At 46.1% G+C, this 19520-nt stretch overlaps 1 protein-coding gene across 1 annotated transcript in view; it reads left to right on the forward strand.

The window, feature by feature from the left end:
* Window positions 1–19520, forward strand: part of LOC110508407 (potassium/sodium hyperpolarization-activated cyclic nucleotide-gated channel 1-like) — a 59206-nt gene that overhangs the window by 4590 nt on the left and 35096 nt on the right. The window contains exon 2 of the mRNA XM_021588920.3: window positions 5577–6000. Coding sequence (XP_021444595.3) covers window positions 5577–6000 — 424 coding nt within the window. The remainder of the gene's footprint in view (window positions 1–5576; window positions 6001–19520) is intronic.

Genomic DNA, 19520 nt, shown 5'->3' on the forward strand with positions numbered 1-19520 from the left:
AGCGGGTGTGGCTGAAATAGCCGAATACACTCATTTGAAGTGGTATCCACATAAACTCAGAAAAAAAAGAAACATCCTCTCACTGTCAACTGCGTTCATTTTCAGCAAACTTAACATGTGTAAATATTTGTATGAACATAACAAGATTCAACAACTGAGACTTAAACTGATCAAGTTCCATAGACATGTGACTAACATAAATGAAATAATGTGTCCCTAAACAAAGGGGAGGGGGGGGGGGGGTCAGTCAGTATGTGGTGTGGCCACCAGCTGCATTAAGCACTGCAGTGCATCTCCTCCTCATGGACTGCACCAGATTTGCCAGTTCTTGCTGTGAGATGTTACCCCACTCTTCCACCAAGGCACCTGCAAGTTCCCAGACATTTCTGGCGGGAATGGCCCTAGCCCTCACCCTCCAATCCAACAGGTCCCAGACGTGCTCAATGGGATTGAGATCCGGGCTCTTCGCTGGCCATGGCAGAACACTGACAGTCCTGTCTTGCAGGAAATCACGCACAGAACGAGCAGTATGGCTGGTGGCATTGTCATGCTGGAGGGTCATGTCAGGATGAGCCTGCAGGAAGGGTACCACATGAGGAAGGATGATGTCTTCCCTGTAACGCACAGCGTTAAGATTTCCTGCAATTACAACAAGCTCAGTCCGATGATGCTGTGACATACCTCCCCAGACCCTCCTCCTCCAAATCTATCTCGCTCCAGAGTACAGGCCTCTGTGTAACGGTCATTCCTTTGATGATAAACGCGAATCTGACCATCACCCCTGGTGAGACAAAACCACGACTCGTCAGTGAAGAGCACTTTTTGCCAGTCCTGTCTGGTCCAGCGACGGTGGGTTTGTGCCCATAGGCAACGTTGTTGCCAGTGATGTCTGGTGAGGACCTGCCTTACAACAGGCCTACAAGCCCTCAGTCCAGCCTCTCTCAGCCTATTGCGGACAGTCTGAGCACTGATGGAGGGATTGTGCGTTCCTGGTGTAACTCGGGCAGTTGTTGCTGCCATCCTGTACATGTCGCGCAGGTGTGATGTTCGGATGTACCGATCCTGTGCAGGTGTTGTTACACGTGGTCTGCCACTGCGAGGACGATCAGCTGTCCACCCTGTCTCCCTGTAAAGCTCTCTTAGGCGTCTCACAGTACGGACATTGCAATTTATTGCCTTGATCACATCTGCAGTCCTCCTTGCAGCATGCCTAAGGCACGTTCACGTAAATGAGCAGGGACCCTGGGCAACTTTCTTTTGGTGTTTTTCAGAGTCAGTAGAAAGGCCTCTTTAGTGTCCTAATTTTAAGCTGTAAGTAAGTGTCCTAAGTAAGCTGTTAGTGTCTTAATGACTGTTCCACAGGTGCATGCTCATTAATTGTTCATGGTTCATTGAACAAGCATGGGAAACAGTCTTTAAACCCTTTACAATGAAGATCTGTGAAGTTATTTGGATTTTTACAAATTATCTTTGAAAGACAGGGTCCTGAAAAAGGGACATTTCTTTTTTTGCTGAGTTTACTTCTGAATATACAGTGGGGCAAAAAATAATTTAGTCAGCCACCAATTGTGCAAGTTCTCCCACTTAAAAAGATGAGAGAGGCCTGTAATTTTCATCATACAGTGCCTTGCGAAAGTATTCGGCCCCCTTGAACTTTGCGACCTTTTGCCACATTTCAGGCTTCAAACATAAAGATATAAAACTGTATTTTTTGTGAAGAATCAACAACAAGTGGGACACAATCATGAAGTGGAACGACATTTATTGGATATTTCAAACTTTTTTAACAAATCAAAAACTGAAAAATTGGGCGTGCAAAATTATTCAGCCCTTAAGTTAATACTTTGTAGCGCCACCTTTTGCTGCGATTACAGCTGTAAGTCGCTTGGGGTATGCACATCGAGAGACTGAATTTTTTTCCCATTCGTCCTTGCAAAACAGCTCGAGCTCAGTGAGGTTGGATGGAGAGCATTTGTGAACAGCAGTTTTCAGTTCTTTCCACAGATTCTCGATTGGATTCAGGTCTGGACTTTGACTTGGCCATTCTAACACCTGGATATGTTTATTTTTGAACCATTCCATTGTAGATTTTGCTTTATGTTTTGGATCATTGTCTTGTTGGAAGACAAATCTCCGTCCCAGTCTCAGGTCTTTATCAGACTCCATCAGGTTTTCTTCCAGAATGGTCCTGTATTTGGCTCCATCCATCTTCCCATCAATTTTAACCATCTTCCCTGTCCCTGCTGAAGAAAAGCAGGCCCAAACCATGATGCTGCCACCACCATGTTTGACAGTGGGGATGGTGTGTTCAGCTGTGTTGCTTTTACGCCAAACATAACGTTTTGCACTGTTGCCAAAAAGTTCAATTTTGGTTTCATCTGACCAGAGCACCTTCTTCCACATGTTTGGTGTGTCTCCCAGGTGGCTGGTGGCAAACTTTAAACAACACTTTTTATGGATATCTTTAAGAAATGGCTTTCTTCTTGCCACTCTTCCATAAAGGCCAGATTTGTGCAATATATGACTGATTGTTGTCCTATGGACAGAGTCTCCCACCTCAGCTGTAGATCTCTGCAGTTCATCCAGAGTGATCATAGGCCTCTTGGCTGCATCTCTGATCAGTCTTCTCCTTGTATGAGCTGAAAGTTTAGAGGGACGGCCAGGTCTTGGTAGATTTGCAGTGGTCTGATACTCCTTCCATTTCAATATTATCGCTAGCACAGTGCTCCTTGGGATGTTTAAAGCTTGGGAAATCTTTTTGTATCCAAATCCGGCTTTAAACTTCTTCACAACAGTATCTCGGACCTGCCTGGTGTGTTCCTTGTTCTTCATGATGCTCTCTGCGCTTTTGACGGACCTCTGAGACTATCACAGTGCAGGTGCATTTATACGGAGACTTGATTACACACAGTTGGATTGTATTTATCATCATTAGTCATTTAGGTCAACATTGGATCATTCAGAGATCCTCACTGAACTTCTGGAGAGAGTTTGCTGCACTGAAAGTAAAGTGGCTGAATAATTTTGCACGCCCAATTTTTCAGTTTTTGATTTGTTAAAAAAGTTTGAAATATCCAATAAATGTCGATCCACTTCATGATTGTGTCCCACTTGTTGTTGATTCTTCACAAAAAAATACAGTTTTCTATCTTTATGTTTGAAGCCTGAAATGTGGCAAAAGGTCGCAAAGTTCAAGGGGGCCGAATACTTTCGCAAGGCACTGTATGTACACTTCAACTATGACAGACAAAATGAGAAAAAAAATCCAGAAAATCACATTGTAGGATTTTTAATGAATTTATTTGCAAATTATGGTGGAAAATAAGCATTTGTTCAATAACAAAAGTTTATCTCAATACTTTGTTATATACCCTTTGTTGGCCATGACAGAGGTCAAACGTTTTCTGTAAGTCTTCACAAGGTTTTCACACACTGTTGCTGGTATTTTGGCCCATTCCTCCATGCAGATCTCCTCTAGAGCAGTGATGTTTTGGGGCTGTTTCTGGGACACACGGACTTTCAACTCCCTCCAAAGATTTTCTATGGGGTTGAGATCTGGAGACTGGCTAAGCCACTCCAGGACCTTGAAATGCTTCTTACGAAGCCACTCCTTCTTTGCCCGTGTGGTGTGTTTGGGATCATTGTCATGCTGAATGACCCAGCCACATTTCATCTTCAATGCCCTTGCTGATGGAATGATGTTTTCACTCAAAATCTCACGATACATACATGGCCCCATTCATTCTTTCCTTTACACGGATCAGTCGTCCTGGTCCCTTTGCAGAAGAACAGCCCCAAAGCATGATGTTTCCACCCCCATGCTTCACAGTAGGTGTGGTGTTCTTTGGATGGAACTCAGCATTCTTTGTCCTCCAAACACGACGAGTTAAGTTTTTACCAAAAAGTTATATTTTGGTTTCATCTGACCATATGACATTCTCCCAATCTTCTTCTGGATCATCCAAATGCTCTCTAGCAAACTTCAGACGGGCCTGGACATGTACTGGCTTAAGCAGGGGGACACGTCTGGCACTGCAGGATTTGAGTCCCTGGCGGCGTAGTGTGTTATTGATGGTAGGCTTTGTTACTTTGTTCCAAGCTCTCTGCAGGTCATTCACTAGGTCCCCCCGTGTGGTTCTGGGATTTTTGCTCACCGTTCTTGTGATCATTTTGACCCCACGGGGTGAGATATTGCGTGGAGCCCCAGATCGAGGGAGATTATCAGTGGTCTTGTATGTCTTCCATTTCCTAATAATTGCTCCCACAGTTGATTTCTTCAAACCAAGCTGCTTACCTATTGCAGATTCAGTCTTCCCAGCCAGGTGCAGGTCTACAATTTTGTTCCTGGTGTCCTTTGACAGTTCTTTGATCTTGGCCATAGTGGAGTTTGGAGTGTGACTGTTTGAGGTTGTGGACAGGTGTCTTTTATACTGATAACATGTTCAAACAGGTGCCATTAATACAGGTAACGAGTGGAGGACAGAGGAGCCTCTTAAAGAAGAAGTTACAGGTCTGTGAGAGCCAGAAATCTTGCTTGTTTGTAGGTGACCAAATACTTATTTTCCACCATAATTTGCAAATAAATTCATAAAAAATCCTACAATGTGATTTTCTGGATTCCTTTTCTAATTTTGTCTGTCATAGTTGAAGTGTACCTAATGATGAAAATTACAGGCCTCTCTCATCTTTTTAAGTGGGAGAACTTGCACAATTGGTGGCTGACTAAATACTTTTTTGCCCCACTGTATAATGTATTTTCTACACTGGAGGTGTACCAAAACAATAATTTACAACAATAATGCTCATTCTCATTCATCAATCATTAATTTTCATATTCCTTCAGGTTATGCTTAAATCTTATACCCCAACCTGAGCACACCATTTTGCCACCTCTGGTCTCTTGGCCGTCTCACCCCCACTGAGGGTCAGCTCCCGCTCAGCCCAGTCAAAGCTCTTCTCTGTCCTGACACCCCAGTGGTGGAACGAGCTTCCCCCTGAAGCTAGGACAGCAGAGTCCCTGCTCATCTTCCAAAAACAACCGAAACCCTACCTCTTCAAAGAGTATCTGAAATAAGACATCTCAGTCTTACCCTATAAAAACATAAGTAAAATACAATTGCGTTTGTCTTTTCCTACTGACACTGACTTTGCTGGTAACTACTTTATTTAGGAAGAATGTACTTACTATGACTGTGATATGTAGTTGTCTAATCTTAATACGAATGCTGTTAGTCGCTTTGGATAAAAGTGTCTGCTAAATGACTAAAATGCAAAATGCAAATCGATATTAATCAGCTTAACATAACCCTTCAGCCTAACATATTGTAGGTCTTTGTAGTTTGCTTACGCACTCACCAGTTTTTGTTAGAAAGTCCCCGGTGCCTGTCCGTTTCCCTCCCTTGCCTCTATCACTCTGCTTTTGTCCTCTATTCTATCCTTTTCCTCCACCTCCACCTCTCCCTCTCGCTTTTACCTTTCCCTCATCCACACACAAATGCACTCACTCCCTCACACACACACGCACACACACAAACTCTCCCTTATCTCTCTCTCTCTCTCCCTTTCTCTTTCTCCAGGTTCTACTGGGATTTCACAATGCTTCTCTTCATGGTGGGTAACCTGATCATCATCCCGGTGGGCATCACCTTCTTCAACGACGGGACAACCACCCCTTGGATCATCTTTAACGTCATCTCAGACACCTTCTTCCTCATGGACCTGGTCCTCAACTTCCGCACAGGCATCATCATCGAGGACAACTCCGACATCATCCTGGACCCCAAAACCATCAAGAAGACGTACCTGAAGACCTGGTTCATCGTGGACTTTGTCTCCTCAATCCCCGTGGATTATATCTTCCTGATCGTGGAGAAGGGGATCGACTCTGAGATGTATAAGACGGCCAGGGCCCTGAGGATCGTACGATTCACTAAGATCCTTAGCCTACTGAGGCTCCTGAGGTTGTCCCGGCTCATCCGCTACATCCACCAGTGGGAAGAGGTAGGACAACACTCCACACAGCCCCCCAAAATGCTTCATGGCCTATAATAATTATTATAATGGATTGCATCTATTTGTCACCTTTCACAATAGTTCTCAAAGAACTTGTAAGGGGGGGAACTCAAACTAGCCTCATCAACTATTTATTGTCCTGATGATAGGAGAAAGGATGATAACTATAGTATACACATAGCACCATTCTTCTGGAGCTTGTAAGATGGAAACTCATCTCATCCACTACTAATGTGTAGTACACACTCACAGCATCATGGCTACATAATACATGGTTTAGGATAGTCACCATAGATAACTATGCTAGAAAGCTACATGGCTATACTAGACAAGTACACGTATTGTCAGAGAGAAGGTACAGTAGGGAGGTTGGACAGCATTGTATAGAAGCAAGATGAGATAGGCTCACAGCAGCATCATGCAATTTCCCATGACAATAATGAAAATGATAATGGATTGGATTATTTATTTTTTTACCACACTTTCCACTGTAGGTCTAAAGTGCTTTACTCTAGATGTAAAGTGCTTTTACATTGTACAGTGGTCAACTCACCTCCTCCACTACTAATGTGTAGTTACCCTTGGGAGAAAGTAGGCTAACATCCCTACGTGACCCATGGGTTCAGGTTAGTCACTAGATGGCCATGCTAAAGAGGACAAGTGGCTATTGTCACGGAGGAAGTAGGCTAAGAGCCAGGATCGTGCTATTGCTGATGATTGTAATGAAAGTGGGTAGTGAATTTTAGGCAGTGATTTTGGGTAGTGATGGTTAGTGAATTGTGGGTAGTAAGTTTGGTAGTGAGTGGTAGTGAATTGGGTAGTAAGGGGTAGCCTAGTGGTTAGAGCTTTGGACTAGTAACCGGAAGGTTGCAAATTCAAACCCCCGAGTTGACAAGATACAAATCTGTCGTTCTGCCCCTGAACAGGCAGTTAACCCACTGTTCCTAGGCCGTCATTGAAAATAAGAATTTGTTCTTAACTGACTTGCCTAGTTAAATAAAGGTAAAAAAATATATAGTGCGACAGGTTGTCCAGACAAGTTGTCTAGGTGGAAATTATAGAATGCTCTGCCGAGCATTAAATATTTGACAGGTATACCGCACTGTTCTGTACCCAGGACCTCTTGGTCCCACATCCATTTGGACTTCTTTATAGATTAATATCAAAGCAGACTTTGGTCTAAGTGCTGTCAGGTCCCCGAGTTCCATCTAAGAACTTTAGTTGTTGGCTGACAACCAATAAGCTGTTAAACAGATGTTCCATCTGGACCCAGCCCTGCCTGTGTTTGTTCCCAGTCGTTTGTCGAGGGCCAGGAGGTTTACTTTGCTGTTCTCGACCTGTGTGTTGTTGTTGGCAGGAGGGTTTAAACTTTAAAACACACTTTGCATCCTAATCACCATCAGTGCTGTCGCTGTCTCCCCGTTTGACCCGCGACTCCCAGAAGGCGTCTGCTCATTTTGTTAAGCAACATTTTAGAAGAGGCAAACACAGTTAATAAATTAAGAAGCCAAGGAGGAGCAGGTGGGGTGGTTATATGGCACACTATGATTATATATCTGGCTAATTGTTATTATTATTATAATTCAGTTAGGCTAGCGTTCCTCATAGGTTAGCCTTTAATTGTGTCACCATTCATTTTCTGTCTATTTGTTAGCTTCGGATGGTACTTGATTGGTTGGTTTGTCCTTTAGCCATTACTAGTTATTCGTTCATCTATAATATTTTTGGTATTTTTATGGTACCTTTAACTATGCAAGTCAGTTAAGAACAAATTCTTATTTTCAATGACGGCCTAGGAACAGTGGGTTAACTGCCTTGTTCAGGGGCAGAACAACAGATTTGTACCTTGTCAGCTCGGGGATTCGATCTTGTAACCTTTCGGTTAGAAGTCCAACGCTTTAACCACCAGGTAGCCTAATATACCTCTGCTCTATTAATTTTCCCCCTCTACTGTGTTCTCTTGGAGGGGCCTTGGTCTGTCTGGTCCGTCTATCTATCCCTCATCTTACATCGATGCCACAAAAGGTCTAATGGGGATAATGGGATCATTCTAACTTTTCTCTTATGAAAGTATTGGCAGGCCAGGCATCGGGCACAAGCTGGCATTTTACAGTGGTGTGGATGGTGGATGCACTGGGCCCTGTGTGTGCCCCTTATCTTTGGATAATTGGATTCGGAAGACATGATGCGACAAACAAACAGAGCGATGCATGATGGTTAGAGGAGGATACTTGGCATGCATGGAAGAGGAGCGCGGAGATGGGTTGGTGTTAAATAGGCACAGACAGGCAGACAGCAGTCAGATGGACGGATGGAGCAGTTGGCAGATCCTTAATGACTGGCAGATCTATCCCTCAGATGCCAGATTTGAATACTTCCGAAATGCATCCTTCCTTTTGATAATCACTGATCTGCATGTAGTTGGATAACTGAGTTCAAGATCTCTCCACATTTTCGCTCTTATTCATAATGTCAAACAAGGAGGCATAGATGGAATGAAGGAAAATGCTTGTATTAAGTGTTTGTACAGGAATGATGGAATGAAAGAAGGATGCCTGCATTGAATGTTTGAACAAGGCCATAGAGTGGAGTTTGGAGAGGAAGTGTTGAAAGTCCCTCTCCACTTTTTAGGGTTGAATGGTGTGCCCTTAACTTACGCTGTACTCTCTGCTAATGGGATTTGCCATGGCGATATAACTCTTTGTGCTGTGGTAGTAGCAGGCTTGCTTTTGTTGTTGTTATTCACTCGTCCAATTGATTACGTGAGTGTGTATTGTTTTACACACCAAAACAACAACGTTGTTTGGAAGACTTTTTATATTTTATTTCAACTTTATTTAACCAGGTAAGCTAGTTGAGAACAAGTTCTCATTTACAACTGCGACCTGGCCAATTTAAAGCAAAGCAGTGCGACAGAAGCAACAACACAGAGTTACACATGGAATAAACAAGCGTACAGTCAATAGCACAATAGAAAAAAAAGAAAGTCTATATACAGCGTGTGCAAATGGCATGAGGAGGTATGGCAATAAATAGGCCAGAGTAGCAAAGTAATTACAATTTAGCAGATTAACACTGGAGTGATAGATGAGCTGGTGATGATGAGCAGATGATGGTGTGTAAGTAGTGATACTGGTGTGCAAAGAGCAGCAAAGGAAATAAAAACAATATGGGGATGAGGTAGGTAGATTGGGTGGGCTATTTACAGATGGACTATGTACAGCTGCAGCGATCGGTTAGCTGCTCAGATAGCTGATGTTTAAAGTTAGTGAGGCAAATGTAAGTCTCCAGCTTCAGCAATTTTTGCAATTCGTTCCAGTCACTGGCAGCAGAGAACTGGAAGGAAAGGCGGCCAAAGGAGGTGTTGTTTTTGGGGATGACCAGTGAGATATACCTGCTGGAGGGCGTGGGTGTTGTTATCGTGACCAGTGAGCTGAGATAAGGCGGAGCTTTACCTAGCATAGACTTATAGATGACCTGGAGCCAGTGGGTCTGGTGACGAATATGTAGCGAGGGCCAGACAACTGGGCCACCATTGTTCCTGTTCCCAAGAAAGCTAAGGTAACTGAGCTAAACAACTACCGCCCCGTAGCACTCACATCCGTCATCATGAAGTGCTTTGAGAGACTAGTCAAGGACCATATCACCTCCACCCTACCTGACACCCTAGACCCACTCCAATTTGCTTACCGCCCAAATAGGTCCACAGACGATGCAATCTCAACCACACTGCACACTGCCCTAACCCATCTGGACAAGAGGAATACCTATGTGAGAATGCTGTTCATCGACTACAGCTCGGCATTCAACACCATAGTACCCTCCAAGCTCGTCATCAAGCTCGAGACCCTGGGTCTCGACCCCGCCCTGTGCAACTGGGTACTGGACTTCCTGACGGGCCGCCCCCAGGTGGTGAGGGTAGGCAACAACATCTCCTCCCCGCTGATCCTCAACACTGGGGCCCCACAAGGGTGCGTTCTGAGCCCTCTCCTGTACTCCCTGTTCACCCACGACTGCGTGGCCACCCACGACTGCGTGGCCACGCACGCCTCCAACTCAATCATCAAGTTTGCGGACGACACAACAGTGGTAGGCTTGATTACCAACAACGATGAGACGGCCTACAGGGAGGAGGTGAGGGCCCTCGGAGTGTGGTGTCAGGAAAATAACCTCACACTCAACGTCAACAAAACTAAGGAGATGATTGTGGACTTCAGGAAACAGCAGAGGGAACACCCCCCCTATCCACATCGATGGAACAGTAGTGGAGAGGGTAGCAAGTTTTAAGTTCCTCGGCATACACATCACAAACAAACTGAATTGGTCCACTCACACAGACAGCATCGTGAAGAAGGCGCAGCAGCGCCTCTTCAACCTCAGGAGGCTGAAGAAATTCGGCTTGTCACCAAAAGCACTCACAAACTTCTACAGATGCACAATCGAGAGCATCCTGGCGGGCTGTATCACCGCCTGGTATGGCAACTGCACCGCCCTCAACCGTAAGGCTCTCCAGAGGGTAGTGAGGTCTGCACAACGCATCACCGGGGGCAAACTACCTGCCCTCCAGGACACCTACACCACCCGATGTCACAGGAAGGCCATAAAGATCATCAAGGACATCAACCACCCGAGCCACTGCCTGTTCACCCCGCTATCATCCAGAAGGCGAGGTCAGTACAGGTGCATCAAAGCTGGGACCGAGAGACTGAAAAACAGCTTCTATCTCAAGGCCATCAGACTGTTAAACAGCCACCACTAACACTGAGTGGCTGCTGCCAACACACTGACACTGACTCAACTCCAGCCACTTTAATAATGGGAATTGATGGGAAATGATGTAAATATATCACTAGCCACTTTAAACAATGCTACCTTATGTTACTTACCCTACATTATTCATCTCATATGCATACGTATATACTGTACTCTATATCATCGACGGTATCCTTATGTAATACATGTATCACTAGCCACTTTATACTATACTATGCCACTTTGTTTACATACTCATCTCATTTGTACATACTGTACCCGATACCATCTACTGTATCTTGCCTATGCTGCTCTGTACCATCACTCATTCATATATCCTTATGTACATATTCTTTATCCCCTTACACTGTGTACAAGACAGTAGTTTTTGGAATTGTTAGTTAGATTACTTGTTATTACTGCATTGTCGGAACTAGAAGCACAAGCATTTCGCTACACTCGCATTAACATCTGCTAACCATGTGTATGTGACAAATAAAATTTGATTTGATTTGATTTGATAGAGCATACAGGTCGCAGTGGTGGGTGGTATAAGGCGCTTTGGTAACAAAACGGATGGCACTGTCATAGACTGCATCCAATTTGCTGAGTAGAGTATTGGAAGCTATTTTGTAGATGACATCGCCGAAGTCGAGGATCGGTAGGATAGTCGGATAGGATAGTTTTACTAGGGTAAGTTTGGCGGCGTGAGTGAAGGAGGCTTTGTTGCGAAATAGAAAGCTGATTCTAGATATGATTTTGGATTGGAGATGTTTGATATGAGTCTGGAAGGAGAGTTTGCAGTCTAGCCAACCACCTAGGTATTTGTAGTTGTCCACATATTCTAGGTCAGAACCGTCCAGAGTAGTGATGCTAGTCGGGCGGGCAGGTGCAGGCAGCGATCGTTTGAAAAGCATACATTTGGTTTTGCTAGCGTTTAAGAGCAGTTGGAGAGTGGCATTGAAGCTCATTTGGAGGTTAGTTAACACAGTGTCCAAAGAAGGGCCATATGTATACAGAATGGTGTCGTCTGCGTAGAGGTGGAGCAGGGAATCACCCACAGCAAGAGCGACATCATTGATATATACAGATAAGAGAGTCGGACCGAGAATTGAACCCTGTGGTACCCCCATAGAGACGGCCAGAGGTCCAGACAACAGGCCCTCTGATTTTACACACTGAACTCTGTCTGCGAAGTAGTTGGTGAACCAGGCGAGGCAGTCATTTGAGAAACCAAGGCTATTGAGTCTGCCGATAAGAATACGGTGATTGGCAGAGTCGAAAGCCTTGGCCAGGTCAATGAAGACGGCTGCACAGTACTGTCTTTTATCAATGGTGGTTATGATATAATTTAGTACCTTGAGCATGGCTGAGGTGCACCTGTGACCAGCTCGGAAACAGGATTGCACAGTGGAGAAGGCATAATGGGATTCCAAATGGTCAGTAATCTGTTTATTAATTAACTTGTCTTTCAAAGACTTTAGAAAGGCAGGATGGATATAGGTCTGTAACAGTTTGGGTCTAGGTTTGGGTCTAGAGTGTCACCCCCTTTGAATTTGACCACGGCAGCTTTCCAATCTTTAGGGATCTCGGACAAAACAAAAGAGAGGTTGAACAGACTGGTAATAGGGGTTGCAACAATGGCGGCGGATCATTTTAGAAAGAGAGGGTCCAGATCGTCTAGCCCAGCTGATTTGTACGGGTCCAGATTTTGCAGCTCTTTCAGAACATCTGCGATCTGGATTTGGGTGAAGGAGAAGATGGGGAGGCTCGGGCAAGTAGCTGCGAGGGGTGCGGAGCCGTTGGCCGGGGTTGGGGTAGCCAGGAGGAAACCATGGCCACCCGTAGAGAAATGTTTATTGAAATGTTCGATTATCATGGATTTATCGGTGGTAACCGTGTTCGCCAGCTGGGAGGAGGTGCTCTTGTTCTCTATGGACTTTACAGTGTCCCAGAACTTTTTGGAGTTAGAGCTACAGGATGCAAATTTCTGTTTGAAAACTGGAGGGCCTCAGAGAATACGCCTCAAATTGTTTTCTATTACTGCTTCCCTTTGGTTATCTGTTTACTGTCAGGAAGAACATTGACGCTGTCCATGGTGCTGATTAGAGCTGTTGGGTTCTGGGATTATGAAAATATACTTATTCATGTCGCTGATGGAGTGCTGAGGTAGAGAGGGTCTACACCAGAAGTTAAGGGTTACAGGAGGAAGGTATGTAGTCTGTGCAACTAAGCTTGGAATGTGTTGAGTGCAGGGAAGCGATTACATGTGGCAGGCATTTGATGAGGAGAGACGGGTGGAAATCTTAGAAACTAACAATGTCACTGAGGGAAAGTTACATTGTGTCAGGATATATCATTGTTAGCCATCAGGTATCCTCTGGAAGGAGAAGAGACACGGTCTGGTATCAATAACCATGACAGCCTTGAGTTGGGGAGGAGTGATCACTTTGGGGTAGAGATCAGGTTAGATGATGTGAGGAAGAACCGATATCACTAAGGTTCTGTCTAGCAACAGAGATGCATTGGCTGTTCTGTTGTGGAGGAGGAGACTCAGCTTAAGATAAAGGATTAAATACCAGTGCTCGTGTGAAATGTTTTTTTTGTATGAATTACAGCTGTGTTGGTTAAGCTTCTCTCGTGTTCGTGAGTTATTTACTCAAAATTAGAACCTAACAGAGCCATACAGTTTGCCAATCAGCTACATGTTGGCACCAAGCGTTCCATTAAAGTAGCATTCTAATCTGCATTCTCTGTAGAATGTAATTGTCTTGGAACCTGTGGGTGCCAACATGCTGCTCGTTCGGATCCTATATCTTAAACCGAGTTAGCAGAACTCTGTATACTGTTAATATGGCTCTGGTACTGTATATTTAGAAATCAAATCAAATCACATTTTTATTAGCATATGTGCCGATTACAGTGAAATGCTTACTTATGAGCCCCTAACCAACAATGATGTTAAAAAAATACGGATAAGAATAAGAAATAAAAGTAACAAGTAATTAAAGAGCAGCAGTAAAATAACAATAGTGAGTCTATATATAGAGTTAATGTGCGGGGTTAGTTGAGGTAATATGTACATGTAGGTAGAGTTATTAAAGTGACTATGCATAGATGATAACAGAAAGTAGCAGTGGTGTAAAAGAGGGGTGGGGGCAATGCACATATAGTCTGGGTAGCCATATGATTAGATGTTCAGGAGTCTTAAGGCTTGGGGGTAGAAGCTGTTTAGCAGCCTCTTGGACCTAGACTTGGTGCTCCAGTACCTCTTTCCGTGCGGTAGCAGAGAGAACAGTCTATGCGTAGAGGTGGCTCGAGTCTTTGACAATTTTGGGCCTTCCTCTGACACCGCCTGGTATATAGGTCCTGGATGGCAGAAAGCTTGGCCCAAGTGATGTACTGGGCCATTCACACTATCCTCTATAGTGCCTTGCAGTCGGAGGCAGAGCAGTTGCCATACTGGGCAGTGATGCAACCATGCTCTCGATGGTGCAGGTGTAGAACCTTTTGAGGATCTGAGGACCCATGCCAAATCTTTTCAGTCTCCTGAGGGGGAATAGGTTTTGTCGTGCCCTCTTCACAACTGTCTTGGTGTGCTTGGACCATGTTAGTTTGTTGGTGATGTTGACACCAAGGAACTTGAAGCTCTCAACCTGCTCCACTGCAGCCCCGTCGATGAGAATGGGGCATGCTCGGTACTATTTTTCCTGTAGTCCACAATCATCTCCTTTGAGTACAGTATTGTTCCCTGGTGTACAAAGATCAAAATCCACATGATGTACCTTCAGAGATACACATGTGATCTCACATGGTACTGTACGGTAATGCATTGAAGAAAGGTACATATTTGTACCCACCAAAAGATGATGTTTTTACCATTTAAAATGAACTAACAGCTTTGTCACTGTGGTGGCACCATAAAAGGCCAATTAGTACCATAATCATTATCATTATGATATTTTCCAGCATGCTCCACTGCAGGTAGATTTTTTTGAATTGTTTTAAATATCAGTGTTTTTGCATTTACATTGATTAATCAATCTTATGCTACACAGAGATAAACAACAACAAAAAAATCTAAATTAATCCATTCATTTATTTTGAATTTTTGTACCCTTTACTGAAATGGTTGTTCCAGTTTAAATGCCTTAGGAAGTCTCCTCACAATGTCCCTAACCCATGGCAGTCATTCTGAATGTAGGTTGCAGGTGAATAAAAATTCCAGCTGATGAAAAGTCTAACTCTGGCTGGATTCCAATAGGAATTGCACATCACTTTGCATGCCAGTATAATGTGACTTGTAACTTCCCAATATTTCCAGGTTTTCCAGAAATCCCAGTTGTAAGATTCCTGGAAATGTGAAGAAATAAGCAAGAAATCCAGTATCCTTTAACCAGGATTTCTGGAAAATCTGGGAATTTGGAAAAGTTACCGGAATTTTGCAACCCTGCTTGCAGGACTGATGTATCATGGTAAAAGTAGGCCTCAAAATAAGGCCCTATAAAGAGTTTAGTTTTAATGATAACATTTGCCTAGGAACTAATTTGGTGAAGGACACAGGATTGAAAAAAAATGAATTCAACAGCCGTGTCGCTGTCACTAACAAGTATAGTCATGGGGGGTAACACTACAATGCACTTGAAAAGGCATGGCACACTGGGAAATTATATTGGAGGCATGGCTTAGTGGGGGTGTAGCTTTCAGATAGTTATTTTTGGCCACCCGTGAGTGGTGTACCAGTTTAAGTGGTCTATGGTAGGGATACATTCCTTATAAAGGCAAAATGTACCTTTTATAAAAGCACACCTTTGTACCTGTGGACTATATGTAAGAAAGGTACTATCTAAGTTATGAACTGGGGTACAATTATGAACCTACAGTATATCTGTCACGTGTGCTCCCTCTCAGACCTCTAGGTCACCGGGCTGCTCATTATGGCGCACACCTGTCACCATCGTTACGCGTACCTGCGCGTCATCAGACTCACCTGGACTCCATCACTTCCCTGATTACCTTCCCTATTGTGAGGACGTTGGTAAAATGAAAAAATGCAGAGTCAGGCGCAGGACACAGTTCTGAGTAATCATCCAAAATTTACTCCAAAATAAGTAAGATTCCAACAAGGAACAAATACAATAATCCCAAGCACGAACAACGAGAACCCAAATGACAAACAATAACGCACAAAACAGAGAGGGAAATCAGAGGGTTAAATAAGGAACATAATTAATGGAATGGAAACCAGGTGTGTATGATCAAGACCAAACAAAACGAAAATGAAACATAGATCGGTGGTGTTTAGAAAGCCGGTGACGTCGACCAACGAACACCGCCCGAAGAAGGAGAGGGACCAACTTCGGCCGAAGTCGTGACACCTATATATGTCCCTCCCTTTGGTTCCTTCCCCAGGCGTTATTGTTTCTGTTTCTGTTTCATGTCTGTGCTGTCACGTTCTGACCTTTATTTCCTTTGTTTTGTCTTTATTTAGTATGGTCAGGGCGTGAGTTGGGGTGGGCAGTCTATGTTTGTTTTTGTATGTTTGGTTTCTGTTTCGGCCTAGTATGGTTCTCAATCAGAGGCAGGTGTCGTTGGTTGTCTCTGATTGAGAATCATACTTAGGTAGCCTGGGTTTCACTTTTGAGTGGTGGGTGTTTGTTTCCGTGTGAGTGTTTGTCGCCACACTGTACTGTTTCGGTTTTCGTTGATGCACGTTATTTTGTTTTGTTCTAGTGTTCTGTTGTTTTTTCGTATTAACATAATGGACACTTACCACGCTGCGCATTGGTCCTCCGATCCTTCTCGCTTCTCCTCCTCAGAGGAGGAGGAGGAATGCCGTTACAGAAACACCCACCAACAAAGGACCAAGCAGCATGGTAACAGGCAGCAGCAGCAGCAGCAGGAGAGGCAGCGATACCTGGAGAACTGGACTTGGGAGGAGATTCTGGACCGTAAAGGACCCTGGGAGCAGCCAGGGGAATATCGCCGCCCCCAAAGCAGAGCTGGAGGCAGCGAAAGCAGAGAGGCGGCATTATGAGGAGCTAGCACGGCAGCGTGGCTGGAAGCCCGAGAGGCAGCCCAAAAATGTATTGGGGCGAGGGACACGGGGAGTGTGGCGAAGCCAGGTAGGAGACCTGCGCCAACTTCCCGTGCTTAACGGAGAGAGAGAGGGACCGGGCAGGCACCATGTTATGCGGTGGAGTGCACAGTTTCCCCCAGTGCGTGTGCATAGCCCGGTGGGGTACAATCCAGCTCCTCGTATCGGCCGGGCTAGAGTGGGCATCGAGCCAGGTGCCATGAAGCCAGCTCTACGCATCTGTTCTCCAGTGCGTCTCCTCGGGCCGGCGTATATGGCACCAGCCTTACGCATGGTGTCCCCGGTTCGCCAGCACAGCCCAGTGCGGGCTATTCCACCTCGCCGCACTGGCCTGGCTACGGGGAGAGCATTCAACCAGGTAAGGTTGGGCAGGCTCGGTGCTCAAGAGCTCCAGTGCACCTGCACGTTCCGGTCTACCCAGTGCCACCTCCACTCACCAGCCCTCCGGTGACAGCCCCCCGCACCAGGCTGTCTCTCCGTCTTCTGCCTACAGTTGTTCCCGCCTGTCCTGAGCCGCCAGAGTCTCCCGTCTGTCCTGAGCCGCCAGAGTCTCCCGTCTGTCCTGAGCCGCCAGAGTCTCCCGTCTGTCCTGAGCCGCCAGAGTTTCCCGTCTGTCCTGAGCCGCCAGAGTCTCCCTTCTGTCCTGAGCCCCTAAAGTGTCCCGCCTGTCCTGGGCCGCCAGAGCCGCCAGTCTGTCCTGGGCCGCCAGAGCCGCCAGTCAGCCAGGAGCCGCCAGTCAGCCAGGAGCCGCCAGAGCCGCCAGTCAGCCAGGAGCCGCCAGAGCCGCCAGCCAGCCATGAGCCGCCAGAGCAGCCAGCCAGGAGCCTCCAGAGTCTTCAGCCAGCCAGGAGCCACCAGAGCTGTCAGCCAGCCAGGAGTCGCCAGAGCCGTCAGCCAGCCAGGAGCTTCCAGAGCCGCCAGTCAGCCAGGACCCGCCAGAGCCGCCAGTCAGCCAGGAGCCGCCAGAGCCGCCAGCCAGCCATGAGCCGCCAGAGCAGCCAGCCAGGAGCCTCCAGAGTCTTCAGCCAGCCAGGAGCCGCCAGAGCCGTCAGCCAGCCAGGAGTCGCCAGAGCCGTCAGCCAGCCAGGAGCTTCCAGAGCCGCCAGTCAGCCAGGACCCGCCAGAGCCGCCAGTCAGCCAGGAGCCGCCAGAGCCGCCAGCCAGCCATGAGCCGCCAGAGCAGCCATCCAGGAGCCTCCAGAGCCTTCAGCCAGCCAGGAGCGCCAGAGCCGTCAGCCAGCCAGGAGCCGCCAGAGCCGTCAGCCAGCCAGGAGCCGCCAGAGCCGTCAGCCAGCCAGGAGCCGCCAGAGCCATCAGCCAGCCAGGAGCTTCCAGAGCCGTCAGCCAGCCAGGAACTTCCAGAGCCGTCAGCCAGCCAGGAGCTGCCAGAGCCGTCAGTCAGCCAGGCGATGCCAGAATCGCCCTGCCGGAGTCTCCCGTCTGTCCGGCGCTGCCGGAGTCTCCCGTCCATTCGGGACACATTTCTAGGGTCCCGAGTCCGAGGTCGGCGGCTAGGGTCGCCGTGTTTAAGAGGCCATGGAGGCGGACAATGAGGAGGACAAAAACTGTGGTTAAGTGGGGTCCACGTTCCGCGCCAGAGCCGCCACCGCGGACAGACCCTCCCCTATAGGTTCAGGTTTTGCGGCCGGAGTCCGCACCTTTGGGGGGGGGGGGGGGGGGGGGTACTGTCATGTTCTGACCTTTATTTCCTGTGTTTTGTCTTTATTTAGTATGGTCAGGTCGTGAGTTGGGGTGGGCAGTCTATGTTTGTTTTTGTATGTTTGGTTTCTGTTTTGGCCTAGTATGGTTCTCAATCAGAGGCAGGTGTCGTTGGTTGTCTCTGATTGAGAATCATACTTAGGTAGCCTGGGTTTCACTTTTTAGTGGTGGGTGTTTGTTTCCGTGTGAGTGTTTGTCGCCACACTTTACTGTTTCGGTTTTCGTTGATGCACGTTATTTTGTTTTGTTCTAGTGTTCTGTTGTTTTTTCGTATTAAACATAATGGACACTTACAACGCTGTGCATTGGTCCACTGATCCTTCTCGCTTCTCCTCCTCCTCCTCAGCGGAGGAATGCCGTTACATGTGCGTTGTTTGTGTTTCTTGTTTTGTATTATGTTGCGTTTATTTATTAAGACACTCTTCCCGACGCTCAGCGCACTCGTTACAATATCTAGAGGTACAAAGGATGACCTAACAGGGTACCACCCCAGTGACAAGTATTTGTACCCCTTTAGGAACAAAAATAATAATACATCTAACTGTGTCTGACCCTCTCCTCCTCAGCCAGTTAACATGTCACTAATCACGAGTTGTCCTCTAAGCAGCAGTTGGACTCTTTATAAATAGATGTGATGAAGTGCAGTATTTTGTCAGTTTCCAGCTCATATTAGACACCAACTGTCACAAGGCCTGAAAGGTTAAAGTGGCATTTCGAAATATCAACTGGTGATTCATGTTCAATCACAGCCCTTGCAGAGATACTGTATGAGGACAAAGTCATCGGTCAGTGACTGTGAGTTAGCAATGCACCATACTCTGACTAAACTGCATTTCGTTTTACAACTTGTATTTTCTTAATACTTCCTCAGGGGTCATTGAAAGGTGATTGTCCTTGCGGTCAGTTTGGTTTCTTGTGCAGAAATACAGATGTATATCTT

The sequence above is a fragment of the Oncorhynchus mykiss genome, chromosome 28, assembly GCF_057628025.1.
Source record: "Oncorhynchus mykiss isolate SJ-2025 chromosome 28, ASM5762802v1, whole genome shotgun sequence".
Lineage (NCBI taxonomy): Eukaryota > Metazoa > Chordata > Actinopteri > Salmoniformes > Salmonidae > Oncorhynchus > Oncorhynchus mykiss.